At 35.8% G+C, this 15,121-nt stretch overlaps 1 protein-coding gene across 3 annotated transcripts in view; it reads left to right on the top strand.

Moving 5' to 3' along the window:
* RUNDC3B (RUN domain containing 3B) overlaps window positions 1-15,121 on the top strand; it is a 35,252-nt gene that overhangs the window by 7,231 nt on the left and 12,900 nt on the right. For 2 of the 3 annotated variants that reach the window (XM_063303584.1, XM_063303587.1), the window contains exons 2-8: window positions 745-860; window positions 1,470-1,603; window positions 3,306-3,391; window positions 4,959-5,048; window positions 5,838-5,918; window positions 7,230-7,398; window positions 8,919-9,076. In XM_063303584.1, the coding sequence (XP_063159654.1) occupies window positions 745-860; window positions 1,470-1,603; window positions 3,306-3,391; window positions 4,959-5,048; window positions 5,838-5,918; window positions 7,230-7,398; window positions 8,919-9,076 (834 nt within the window). The remainder of the gene's footprint in view (window positions 1-744; window positions 861-1,469; window positions 1,604-3,305; window positions 3,392-4,958; window positions 5,049-5,837; window positions 5,919-7,229; window positions 7,399-8,918; window positions 9,077-15,121) is intronic. The other variant, XM_063303585.1, reaches the window with a different exon arrangement.

Below are 15,121 nucleotides of genomic sequence, written 5' to 3' on the forward strand. Positions count from 1 at the left end.
ACATTTTAGGTTATATTTATGCAGAAATATTGAAAATTCAGAAGGGGTCACAAACCTTTAAGCACCACTGTATATTTCAAAAGAACATAGAAATCTTCTGCATAACCTGATAAACCTAGGCCAATAGGAAAAATACTGGGCAATCCTGTTCATGTCTACTCATGAGTATGTCTCAGTGCCAGACTAGTGACTTTAGGAACACTATCTGAATGTGAAATATGTTGTTCCTAAAGCAGGTTAAATAAGTCGGCAGTGCAACAGGGTTGAACATCTCTGCAGTTTCATTCTTGTTTTTGATAGCTGCTACATTTGTTTGCATTATGATAAAATGAAAGTTCACATTATAGATTATGAGCGAAAGAAAGGATAATAATAGTTTAAGTTCTATCGGGGTCAAAATAGATCTGTTGGAAATTTTTTGGTGCCTAGACTTATCTAAACTTATTTCCAATCAATATAATGAAAATCTTTAATTTCGAACAGTTCTAGTTTAAAACATTTGATAAACTAAGTCTTCTTCATAGTAATGTAATTATTTTAATGAAAAAGTATGCAGTTCTGAAAATATACTTACCTCACTATAGGTCATCAAAAATCTGTCATTACAACAATGCAAAAAAATAATAACTTTACCTTTGTTTGATACTTTAATAAATTTGTTTTTAGAAATTTACAAAGTATTTGTAAAATATTGTGCTGGCCAGAATGCATTATATATAAAATAAATTATGCTTGTTTTTTTAGGTTTTCTATCAAGACACTGATTGATCGTTCATGCTTTGAAACTATTGATGATTCTTATCCTGAATTCAATAATTTTGCAGCTATTCTGGAACAAATTCTAAGCCATCGGCTCAAAGGTATATAAAATCTGATTTGTGGAAGAGGACCATCTTTTAGAAGATACATTTTTTTGTAAATATAGATGAGATTTAGGTTGGTATAACTGTTATGGCTTTATTATAAATAACTTTTGAGATTCTAGGATTTTCAACTGAACTAGTTCCTCTCTGAATTGAAGTTAGGGTGCTGTTGCCAGCTGAACACATCTAGGTTGCAAACTGAAATTTGGAAGGATTATTAGAAAATAAAAATAATAGGAGGCTTCAGACTAATGCTCTGTTTAGTAGAGTGCCCACAGGCAAACTGAAGCCTTAGAAAATACTTTGAGAAGCTAGAGGAATGTGGCACAACCTACCAATATGCTTTCTTGTACATGGGTGTTTTGTGACTTACCGTCTCACAAAAGAAGCCATTTGTTAAGAGTGAATTATCACAATCTCAAAATTCCAGATGTGCCCACTAGCTCCCCAAAGTTGGGAATTTCCATGTCGCTTAAAGAAAGATGCTGTATTAAACATCTAGGTTTTATATTCCCTCAGAGAATCACAGCATGTAGTTTATAAACATTTTATGATGTGCACACTTTGTTTTAGTGGTTAATCTCTTCCTATTCCTTGATTTTTCAGGTCAAATCACTTGGTTTGGGTATGAAAGCCCTCGCAGTTTCTGGGATTATATTAAGGTGGCTTGTCGCAAGGTTTCATATAATTGCATCTGTAGCATTGAGAATATGGAAAATGTTGCTTCTTCAAGAGCTAGGGTGAGAATTTTAAAATTCTTGTTGCTATGTGTTTAGGTACAATCTTTCCATTTTTCATCATCCTGAGGGAATTTCAAGTTCTGAATAAGCCAAGAATATTATAACTTTAAGGAATGTCAAGCTGAAGCATGGTTCCATTTGCAGTGATGAACAGTAGAAAAGCTAGTGGTGTTAAAACAAAGGAATAGTTTATATCAGTGCTGTACCAAGGGATCATGAACATAGCACTGCTTTAAAAGTGCCATTTAGTTGAATTTATTCAGGTCACTGAAATGAAGAAATACGAAGTAAGCTAGGAGCTGTAATTTATATGAACTTCTGGTAATGTTAGATGTGAGTTAGAATTTTTAATTTTATAAATATTAGGAAGAATGTGTAACCTGAAAATGTGTGTACTGGCAGAAAGGAATCTAGCAGAAGGCCATTTGTTTAACAAGTTAAAGTAGACACGTTTGTAAATATTTGAAATGCAAAAATGTTATTTGCAGACACTTTCAAAATCATATGGATAAAATATAGAAATAGAATATTTGTGATACAGTTTTTACCTGCTTAAAGGTTTGTGGAAATACAACATAAACATTTAAAGGAAAAAGCAAATGTTGCAGTTTTCTAAAGTAGAATAGTTTGTAACAAATGTTTGTGAAGGAGTTTCCACTTCAGTAGAGAGAATACTTTTAAAACATGTTTTCCTTCACTAGAATATTGTATCTGAGTTCTCAGGTTTACTACCTGTTGCCACAATTTCCACCGGTTTGCCAAGGAGGGAGTCAGAATGGTAAAACACACAATTTTAAACTTGGAAAGACTGAGAAAAAGTTGCCGTGAAATTAGAACTTCGTTTGGTTCAAGCTCTGTTAATCTTGGAAAGTTTGGAGCCCTTCAGTGACATGAATAAATAGAGAGTTCTAAAGGGAGAGAACTTGATGAACAACCTTGATTTCACATGCAGTGAGCTTTTATGAAGAAATGCCCAAAATAGTAACATGACATAAAACATTCTATTACCTGTTTTGCAGCACTCAGAGATTTTTTTTCCCAGAGAATTTTAAATGAAAATGCAGGATATAAATGTGAAAAAAGATAAAAATTTAGAGTTTCTTGAAAAAGGTGAAATAGGGTGTTTTTTTAAGAAAAGTTCAGTAAAGACTTTTGAGCAGTATGATTAAGGATGTGTGTGTTATATTTCTAATTTTCTGGACCTTTTTCCCTCCAGTTTTCTTTTTTTCATTATTATGATTATCAATTTTGATGTTTGTTACATTATGCTAATATCTTAGGATTTTTTCTTGTTAATTAGCTTACTATAATAAAACAAAAAAATTAAGTTTAAAATATGACCTTCCAATTGTTCTCTGAATAATACAGTCTATTCTACTACCTCATTCATTTGTTTGAAATGCATCACTATGTATACCATAAGAAAAAGTTCATAAAATTGTTTTTTGTGTTTGAGAAAGAATAGTGAATGTATTTTCTGTACAGATGGACTAAGAAACGTGTATAGAAGTAATCAAAGTAGTGAAGATGGTTTGGCAAGAAGGATAAAAGCCAAGCCATTGTCACTCTGTATAGATAAATCACATTCAAATATGATTAGGATGAAGTGTGATAACTTTGTTAGCCTGGTTGGGTTTCAGAGATTGAATGATTGGACCCGATTCTGTTTAATAATATTTATGTCATGACGTTTCTCTGTCAGGGAAGAGCTTGGATTAGAGTAGCACTTATGGAAAAACACTTGTCTGAATATATTTCTGCAGCTTTGAGAGACTTCAAAACAACCAGGTATTTAATATTTTGTTAAAGTGGCATAAAGTGGGTTTTAAGTTCACTATGGTACACTACTGCTACCACTACTTAAAAATTCCAGTATTTGCTGGTGATCCAATTTAGTCATCAAATGACAACTTGGAGGGAAAGGAATGAAGTGAAAACATGTCTTTATTTTTATATGGAGTTATATTTATTTAAAAGATTTTGCTTCAAGTTATTCTTTATTTGGCATTGCATTTGGTGATACATTTACTTATGATTGTGGGCTTTCAAGAGGAACAAATGATGAAAGAAGTATTGTGATGTTATAGGACAATCTTGGTCCCTTTTCATATTTTCATTGTGATGTCACATGCATTTATGTAAGGGGCAGAGCTTACACTGAAACTCTTGTTTTGTAAAATTCATTGGTTTCTGTGGATGCTACTATTTATAACCCTGTTTTTGTACAAGAAATTAGGTTTAGTAAAAGTTTCCCTAAATTAAAAATCACACATATATCCTGGCTTGGGAGGTTTAAACAGAAATGTCCAGTAGGACATCAGCAGCACTGTGAATCCTTGTTAAACATTTTTAACAAATATGAACTACTTCATGCTCCATGAACTCAACAATTTCAACATAATAGTAAGGAGAAAATGGACAGGGAGATTTTTTTTCTCTCTCTCTCAAAATACTAGAATAAGGAGTCATCCAATGAAGCTGAAAGGAGACGAAGGAAACACTTCTTTACAGACCACAATATGAGCTTGTAGAATTCATTATCATAAGGCATGGTATTGCTACCAAATTTAATGGCTTTAAAATAGAAGTGGATTAATTCATGGAGGATATGGTTATCAAGCTTATTGGTCTTGAAGATTCTGGTTTTGGAGCAGTATTCTTCTAAATACCTGTGGCAGTGGAGCAATGATGGGAGAGGTGTAGGTTTCCATCTCCTGTTTGTGAGCTCCACAGAAGGATCTATAGGCTGGAATGAGAAACAAAATGCAAGACTAAGATGGCTGTTGGCCTGATCCAGCAGCACTGTTCTTATGCTCTGAACACCAATATATATATGCTAAAGTATATTTTAACAATAAACGTTATTATTTATTTATTTAGTTGAAGTTGAACTCATTTTAAAATCTGTGCTCGATTTTCTTCTAGTTAGGATTTTAAAATGAGTTATTTTCTATCTCAGTAGCAGTCTGATACTCTCAAAAAAATATGTGATGGTTAAGTTAGTTTTATCCTAAAAATATGCAGACATCTTGATTCTGAATAATTTATTGTTTATAAGTAGTCATGCCCATAAATACATCAAATCGAAACACATTCATAATATCCTTGAAATGTATAAGAGCAGGTCATTTCAGTTACCATAAAAATGAATAATTTATTTATTTATTATCCTGCCTTTATTATTTTTATAAATAACTCAAGTGGGGAAACTTACCAAATACTCCTTCCTCCTTTTGTTAACAGTATACATTAAAAATTGGTAGCTATTGGTATTAGCTAGCATAAATAATTTGAGTACTTGGCATGTTATTTAAGTAACTAAGAATATATTAATTAGAATTTAATCTTTTTGTAGAAGATTTTATGAAGATGGAGCAATTGTATTGGGAGAAGAAGCAAACATGCTAGCTGGTATGCTGCTTGGACTCAATGCTATTGATTTCAGGTATTCATTCTTATGAATGTGAAATTAAATCATAGTTTTATTTAGTAAAAGATAGTTGATTTCCTAATTAACTTATTATAGGTTTTGACTATTAGGTCAAAATTTCATTTTTAAAGTTAAGAAATTTATTTATTTATTTGACATGGACAAATCTATATTGTATTCTGGACAACAACATGGAAGTAGTTTGCCATTTACTTCTAGAATTTTGTTAGTTATTTTTCAATCTAGCCTATAGCCCTGGCATTTCCTGATAATCTCCTATCCATGCACTGACCAGTTCTGACCCTGCTTATCTTTCTTGAGATCAGCCAAAGCTTGTTCATTATACATTATAATTACATTTTAAAAACCCCTCTGTATAAGGGATTTCAATATGATTAAAAGGCACTCTGTTTCAGATGTACTGCAGCTACTTAGTAATGATAATGAGTGGTAACTTTCCTGTCATTTCTCTTTGATTTTATCTACAAAGAATGTAACATCAAGTAGATACTTTTGCTCTCCTCAAAACCTTGAATTGAATTCTGCCCTAGTACATATAAAATCAGTTTGTGAAAAATAAATATTTGGAAAAACATGTTCTAAAAGAACCCCCCAGAATGACATTTTGATTGCTGGTGAAATGGCTGGTATTTAAGAACCTAGCTGAATTTTCTCATGTTGAAAATTGTTCTTACATATCTTTTGCACTGGTGATTTTGTGTAAAAAAATGAATTATGTGCTGAGATTATTCAATACCAATACATTTTAATGTTCCTAAATTCTGATTTCTCACTTTATGTTAGTTTCTGCCTCAAAGGTGAAGGTTTGGATGGCAACTATCCAGCTGTGATAGATTATACACCATATCTGAAATTCACCCAAAGGTATCTTTTTAGTCTGTAAAATTCATCTGTACTTTAACATTTTCTTGTAATATATTTTTCTATTATTTTTATTTCACATATTGCTCCCAGTAGTTTCTGATACTTTCTACTTGGAAAGGAAAGAAGGAGGGAGGAGTTCCAAGTGCCAGTGAAAATATTTTTATTGGAATGTGACATGTATCATAAATGAATTCTTTTCTCATAGCCAGCCATAGAACACAGCCGTTGAAGGATTTTCTCCTTCTAATGGTCATTTCCCTGTGGCTGTTGTACTTATCGTAAATATAAATGTAAAATAGCATTTTTTCACCAATACTGTAGATAGACAGAGACATTCTCTGCAAGGGTGTACAACATGTACCAGCGTGTGTTGTGTATGCCATTAAGTACCCCTGACCTAAAATGTATATGGGCAAAACTGTTAGACCTCTATCTCCCGACCTTCCACCATTTCTATCTGGTGATTATATAAATATGTTTTTCTTACTTAACTTAAACTACGAAGCTAAAAATGGATGAAAATCTTGATTGATTTTAGGATATGACCATATGTATACAAAAATGGCAAGCTTCACTTGAACAATAATGGAACCCAACTTTTCATGAAAAAGTCGTGTACAAGATGGGCGGCAGAGAAATTTAATAAATAAATAGGCTGCTAAACTTATTTAACATAGAGGGCAAGTTGACAGAAGTTGTAAAGAAAAGTGATATACTGATCATAGATATAATGATAGAAGATATAGGAAGTGGTAATTACGTACAAGCTCTACGTAAAGGGAACCAGCCAGTATCTGCACAGTATGAGAATATGTTCTGGATCATAGAATTGTAAGTCCTTTTCCCACTTACACCTAACACGGCACAAATATATGACAAGTTTAAGTCATCCTTAGCTATACTGGAATTAAAATAGTATTTCCCCCTTTTATTTCAACACCATCTTAGAGTAGCTGGAAGACATGTAAAATCTATTGTATTTTGTTACCTGTTATCTTGGAGGGAATCCAGATGTCTGCAGTTACTTGAAACAGGAGTAATAGAGGCAGAATTGGGCTCAGCGGTGGGGAGAGCAATTTCTGCTGATTCAGAAGCGGTAGATAGATCTTAATCTCAGCGGTGAGGAAAGGCTCATAGAATGGATAATGTATTGGCTTTTGTTTTTAGTTTCTAGAATAATTTTTGCAGATTCTTGATGATAAGATCCATCTTTCTACTGGAGTATCTAAAAATAAGAAATTTCAAATAATTCAGTTTTTCCATTTAAATTTTGCAAGTAATTGTTCTTAGCTTTTGAGTTTGATTTCTCAGTTCTGACAGCATCAGTAGTGATGAGGAAGAGCTAAGAACACTGGGCAGTAGTGGTAGTGAAAGCAGTACTCCAGAAAACATTGGTCCTCCTTTCAGCATGGATGAGAACAGCTGGTACAACAAGTGCAAACGGGTTGAACAGAAGTATCACCTTACACTGGAACAGAAGGTAAACATTCATTTAGATAAAGTGGCTGAAAATGTTTGGAGTATTGCAATTATTACAATGATAACGATAGGAGGTTTTACAGATTTATTTTCAAGATATTCTTACAAATGAAAATTGTTATTTCTTTTATCTAGCACTGTAATCTGTATTTATTTTCTATGGTTCTGGGAACAAGGTAATAGAAAAGTTCTTTTTGGCCACATAGAAGACTTGCTTCCTAGTCAGTTAATATTCTTTAAGCCTGGCTTCACCTGTGAGGAAGAACTTAGTTTCTACAGAGTCAGGATTAGTGGAGCTCAAAAGCACTCCTTCTCTTGTACCTTACAGAAATAGTGAAACTGGTCATTATTGCATCTATTGAAGCTGCTGGTGGCGCAGGAAACAGATGTAGCCAGGAAGCCTTCTGGCAGAGGAAACAGCAATTGTTCTTTTTCTCCCATCCTTTTCTTTCTCAAATTCAAATTCTGGCTTTTGCTCCTAAAGGAAGAAAAAACCCAGCAAGCAGAACATACTGGCAATGTAGGAGTTTGTCTCTCAGTAAAGTCTTTAAACATTGATAGCAGAGATGAATGTCTTGTGACCTATCTTTCAAATTTGTATTGTGCTTTTAAAAGCACACCTTTGTGATATATGGAAGAGGCATGCGTAAGCATTTTAGCTTTTATTAAGTAGACAGGCAAATTATGGTAAAAGCCATCATTGTTGATCATAATGCAACAATATTTAATTTCTCCCTAAGGTGGTGTTCTCTTTCTACCTTACTAAAGACATCGTGTTAAAAAAAAAAGGTTTGACTTAAGTTTTTCCTAATGGGTTTGCTTCATCTTTTTTTATCCTCCAGTGAAACTTCTACCCTCAGAGATAGTTGGATTTGTTCTACTGGGACTGTTTCAATACTATACACAATCTCCAGGGAATAGTTGCAGATCTCTACTATTTTTTGTTTTTTGGCATTTTAGAATCTCTATAAATAAGCTTGCTAATCAACCCATATGAAAGACTGGAGAGAGATAATAACATTCTTACATAAGTTCTTAGATGGGCATCTGTAAAGTCATTCAATCATTCACTCTACTCTAAATGTTGTTTACTTCTGCTTTAGTTTTCTATAGCTATAGTAATATTTTTGAGTTTGAACTGAGTGGGGAAGTAGGCATCACACCCATTTATTCCTTTAAATTTAGAAGCTGCCTTCTCCAAATGACTCTGGGTAGCTTACAGTTTAAACAAGTAAGGAACAATAAAATAAGAACCACCACCACCCTACCTTCAACACCTAGGAGAACAGCCAGGTTGTCAGTGTGTACATATATACGCTCTGGCTATCCACGCTTTAAACAGGCACAAAAACTATATATGTAACCAGCAAATAACTTCAAAATCTGCAGTTAAGATGTAAGCAATGAAATAGTCCATTTGAACTATTATTTCATAGTTTATCATCCATCACTGGAATCAAAACAGAGATTGTCAAAGTATTTTTAAAAATAAAAGAGTACATTAAAGATGTATGTCTCTAGGGTTATCTAGAAGAGCTAGTACGCCTTAGAGAGACCCAGCTGGCTGAATCCATCTCTCAGAAGAAGGTATTGCAGCAGAAGATAGAATCTATGGATCTGGCCCATAAAATGGAGAAGGAACAACTTGAGTACATTATTGTGGAACTGCAGGATCAGCTGTAAGTTGGATATGGTACAGACATTTTGCTAGATATGCTCTTAACTAAGAGTTTCTTTGTGTTTATACAGAGAGGTACAGCTTAAAATGTTGAAAAACATTGTTGCTCAGTTACGAAAATTAACATTTTTCTTTACAAAAGGTAGAAGTGTTCTAAACTGTATCCTAGTTCTTTAAATTCACCTCTTTATTTAATATTTAATATTTTATTTTTAAAAATATTATAAAATAAATATATACCATATTAAGGATCATCAATTCCAGTAAGTAGATCCAACATTCTTCTTTTGGTGCCATCTGATCTTTTCAGCACCTAATTACTGTATTAACCAAACTGACATCAATATACAAAATAGGAGCATAGCTATCTTGTCTGCCTAAAATATTTGTCCCAAGGCACAAGTAGATAATCTTTATTGCTTCAGTGGTACAACTGTACAACTTAACTGTGAAAGCTTCCAGAGCTCTACGCACCAATCATTCTCCCTTTCCTTTGGGAATTGTTGATTTGTATTCTTTTTTTTGGGGGGGGGGATATTCTTTACGCTGAGGAAAGCAAGTGAAATTTTCTCTTTCTCTGCTTTAAAAAAAAACTCTAGAGACAGCTTTCTTTCACAGCTTTCACTAAATAATATCTTGGGATACAAATGAACTGTCCTCCTTATCAGAAAGTTTGCCAGTTCTCAATTGAAAATATGTAAAAAGACAAACATTATTTCACACATTCTCTTTATAGTTTATGAAGAAAATTTGATGATGATTGAAACTATTTTAGTACTGTACTCTATAAAACACAATGTAGTTTTGAATCTTGACAATTAATTGCCACAAATTATGAACATGTGACTGAAAGTTCATTTTGAAAAATTAAGAGAGTATAAAGATATCACATTACATATTCAACAGTAAAGATTGGCTGACTTCATTTAGTTACTTAGTACGTTCAAAGAACAGAACATACACATGATAATATAAATTAACATAAAATAATCCCCAACTCTAAACTACAAAACAAATTTATTTCATCTTCACAATAAAAAGAAATTAAGGAAGCTGCTTTGCATCTGTAACTGGTCAACAATACATTTTTCTTCTCTGACTACTGGCTTATACCCAGAATTTGACTGCCTTTAAATATGTTTCTAGGTATGAACTGTCAAGCAAAAAAATGGCTTGCAACACCTTTTGGTAATATTTAGAGGATCTTAGAAATGAGAGATTAAGAAAGTACCATATTATATGCCTTTACAAAATGCGCAGTTTAGGAAGATTAGTTCCATTCGTTCAACTTTCCCAGAGCTGCAAGGATGAACTTTCATGTAATATAAAATAGTTCTGTGTTTCCCCAATAGAATTGCTGAGGGCAGTGCATTGTACCTTACCAGTATGAAGGCCTTTTTTTAATTGGGAAGTTGATATATTCAATAAATAATCTGCTTGCTCCAGAGAACTATTGATTCTATTCAAGTTACAGTAACTTTGACCCAGTGACATAGCTAAGGGTCCATGCCCCCTATTCTTTGTTTAACGCTTTCAGGAACTTAACATTCTCCTTGCAGAAGCAGAACTATGGAAAACAGTCCATATTGTTTATGACCCAATCATTAAGCAATGTCATCTGCTGGGTCCTAGGAACTGCACTTTTCATGTGGACACCTGCTCCTTGGAATACCATCCCCTGGACGTTTGGACTGCCCTGACCCTGCAAGCCTTTAAACAATCTCTGAAAACCTGCCTCTCCCTCCCCACCCCCATCCACCAATTCTCTGGGATAGGTTGGGGTGTGACCATCTGATATGCATTGTCTCTTTCAGTTAGAGTATGTTTGTTCCCCCCTTTATATTTATTTTTTGTCTGCTTTTAGGTACTGTGTCTCTTTATACTCTGTACACCACCCAGAGTCAGTGTTTAGTTGGACAGCCTTTTAGATGTAAATTATACATAAATATAAATAAATAATTATTGGCTGAATTAAAAGAACAAGCACACATACATATATATACTTTTTTTTTTTTTGCGAAGACCAAGATTTTTGTTTTCTAATAATGGGTCTCCATTTTTGATGAAGCACGCTACATGACAATTAATTAATTAATCAATCAATCAAATTTATCACCGCCCATCTCCCAAAAGGGACTCTGGGTGGTTTACAATAAAACATGAATAAAAATATAAAACTGTAAAACACCATAATACACAATAAAATAAATATGATAAAAACCCCGATGGCTGGAAGCTCTCTGTGATTTGCAAGCAGAGCAGGGTCCTTCTAAGAAACTAACCATCCCCAGGAATGGGTACTCTCTCTCCCGCCCCAGGCATAATTACAGAACCAGGTCTTTAGCTGTTTCCTAAAGTCCAGGAGGGAGGGAGCCAATCTCACTTCTGGGGGAAGGATATTCCAAAGGGCAGGGGCTATTGCAGAGAAGGCCCACCTCCTGGACCCTGCCAGATGGAATTCTCTTGCAGACGGGTTCCATAGAATGCCCTCTCTGCACAACTGGGTGGGACGGGTTGATGTGATGGGGAGGAGATGGTCCCTTAGGTAACCTGGACCCGTGCCATGTAGGGCTTTAAAGATGATAACCAACACCTTGAATTGGACCTGGAAGCCAACTGGCACCCAATGCAGCTCCCACAGCAAAGGTGTTACGTGTCCTGAATAATCTGGGACAGGCCCACGGCTGCCATGGTAGCCATGAACTCCCAGGCTGCTTCCGAGGCCCGCCCCAGGGAAGGCAGATTGAAGTCCCCCAACACCATAAGCCTGGGGAACTCCACTGCCAAACCTGAGACAGCCTCCAGCAGCTCAGGCAGGGAGGTTGCTACGCAGCAGGGAGGCTGGTACAGTAGCAACACTCCCAACTGTTCTCAGGAACCCAGCTTGATGAACAGGGTCTCACACCCGGCCGCTTGTGGAGCAGGACCCCTGACGGCCACTAGGGATTCTTGGATGACAACAGCCACCCCACCTCCCTTGCCCTGAGGTCGCGGTTGATGCCAGACTTGAAACCCAGCCGGACATATCTTCGAAAGAGCAACACCTCCTTCCATGCCCAGCCAGGTTTCAGTAATACACGCCAGGTCTGCCCCCTCTTCTGTGATCAAGTCACATATGAGTGGGGCCTTGTTGTTTATTGACCTTGCATTACAGACCAGGAGCCGAAAGTCAGGGCAACCACGAGTCTGCTGTCCAGGACCTGGGTTTGAGCACAGAGGGCTGGAACACGCCACAGGTAACAAGTACCGGGGGCGTCTTCCTCTATGATGACCCGCCCTCTGACTCCCATCATATCGTCCCCTACCCGTCACCACCTCAATCACCTGCCCCGCCCTACAACCCCCAGAATCTCGAGATCCATTAGCCCCCACTCCTGGACTCCTGAGATCACTGGTTGAGGGTAGGGACCCCTCCATTCATTCACACAACCACACTTCAACTCAATCACAGGGTGATGGAGGGCCCCCCCAGTGCACCAGCTCACACTCTCGGCACTAGTAGAGCCCAACCACCGCCCACACTCACACACTATGCCCTCTCCCGGCTTCTCTCACTAGTCAGCAGGGGGGCAACCCAACCACTACTACTCACCTCCTGCCTGTCACTCAGGAGGTGAGTGTTCTCACATTACCCATCCAAACCTGCAGCACTCACTCCAAACCTAAGTAAATAGTGTAGCAGGTTGCCACATCATCCATGTATAGTAAAATGGCTAGGTATTTGTCCACACTCTCAGGTGAGCAGAAATCCTGGCTATTAAATTGTTCAGCTAAGGAGTTAATATGCAGATGTTTAGGTGCCCTGATCAAATTGTATGTTTCTTTTAGAGAGAGGCTTCTGATTAGTGCTACTGCCTTGTACCATATTTATTAAAGATTATCAGTGACAAGGTCAAAAGAAAGTGATCACTCTGTGCACAGATTACATTTAAAATCTTCTATTGGTTTCATGGGGCCTTGAGACACAATAACTATAATCAGTGAATGAATTATGACCACGTGGATGATCATTTGTCATTATAGTACATGTTTTTACATGTGCATGTTTAAAGAGACAAGGTCTGAATTATATAGTAGTCAGCAAATTCTCAGGTTAGAAATTTGATCCTTAGAGCATCAGGTACCAGCATTAAGGAAAAGAAGGAAAATCTATTCCTTAAAAATTATAACATTTTCCCGGACAAGGTGAAGTTTATTTATTTATTTAACCAATCTATATAGCTGCTCTATTCGGCATATGACTCAGGATGGTGTACATCACCAATAAACAGCAATAAGTAAAAAATAAAGCATAAATGCATAATTTGAAACAAAAACATACAAACTCATAAGTGCTGGAGGGAAAAGACCCTCATCCAATAGGTTGTATCACCTGCAGACACAATGCCTGAACTAAAAAATAGGTCTTTAATGCCTTCTGAAAGGCCGCAGAGTCAGGGTCAACCGAACCGCAGGGAGGATGCTGTTCGAAAGGTTGGGAGCAGCAACAGAGAAGATACGTTTCCTGGGCCCCACCAGTTGACCATTGCCTAAGTGATGGAACCTGAAGCATACTAACCCTGTCAGAACTTACTGGTGGGCAGATGTAATTGGAAACAGATGATCACACAAGCAGCCTGGCCCTGTACCATGTACGGCTTTATATGTAAGAAACAGTATCATGAAGAACTCTTATTGGTTTTTTTTTTTGTACCTCCCTGTTAATCTTAGAGAAAATATAGCATTACTTTTCTCTCCCTTGTTGCCTCCCTCATTGGATGGGGAGCACCTTCACTAGCCTCTCACAGTACCTTTGCATGAAGTTTAAATGCTTCTTTGCTGGAAATTATTAGGAGTTGCCCAAAGATATATGTTATTCTTTAGGCAGTGAATAAACATTGCTTAGTTGTATCATCCAAAAGCTTCTACTCAGAACTCCCTTCTTGTGGTTCCAATAGCTCCTTTAATATAGCTGGAATTTCTTATGCATCTTTCTGGAAACATGTAGCTGTTGTTTACTGCATGATCCTAGGAAAGGGTGCAGCTGTTTTAAGATATTGTGGACAGGTGCTGTGTTCCTATACCATGGCCCTCAGAGCACCTTTGGGAAATCAAGTCCAGAGTTCTACACAACCCCACTAAGTACCAAACAACTGGGAAATATATTGCTCCTAATCTGCAGTGTACTAAAAGATTTTGTACCTATTTTACTGCCAGTCTTTGGTTCCTCTACTTCAATTAACACCCTGCGACAAATAGATTTTGGACCATATTTTATATTTTTGAACAGTGTCAGTTCACAGTATACTTTTTTTTTCTTAAAGAATTTTATTAAGTTTCAGAGAAAGATAAAAGATACAGAAAAACAAAACAAAAAAACTAAAAAAAGTGAAAACACAAGATAATTTTTTTTAAAATAGATTACAAAGAGAAGTGACTTCCGACTTTAAACATCAAAGATATATAGCAATTTCCCATAATCAATCCCTTACTCTTTATTAAACCAAAACCACATTATTTCTATAAATCAACCCCTTAGCACATTATAAAAATCACTAAATACCATTGCTCCCTCCCCTTATATTAAAAGAAAAGAAAAAATACAAGTCACCTAATCAACTACCCCGCCTCAAAATAACAATTACTTAATTATTCCCTTCCTACTACTATTCTATACATTCCTGTCTACTATAATAAAGATCAAAAATAAAAAATATATAAATTGTCTGCCATTATAATTAATAATACAACAAACATGAATTAATATTTTTTTAAAAGCCTTAATAATCTTAATCCCAATCATTTACAATAAATAAAATCCTCCAAAGCCAAAAGACCATCCAGATAAATATTTTAGCCCCTTAACCCACTTCAAAATAACCGAAGTATTTGCATATCCCCATAATAAACACAGAGCTATTTTCTTAAAGAAATCAAACACTCCAACTGTTCCCCTCACAAACACAGACTTCTTCTCAATAAATCTCCCTTACATAATAACCCCTTCTTTTCCATAATACTCCATCAGAAAGTCAAATTCACTCATGTCTTGCAACTCAATTTCGCC

The sequence above is a fragment of the Candoia aspera genome, chromosome 4 (assembly GCF_035149785.1).
Source record: "Candoia aspera isolate rCanAsp1 chromosome 4, rCanAsp1.hap2, whole genome shotgun sequence".
NCBI classification, from domain to species: Eukaryota; Metazoa; Chordata; class Lepidosauria; order Squamata; family Boidae; genus Candoia; species Candoia aspera.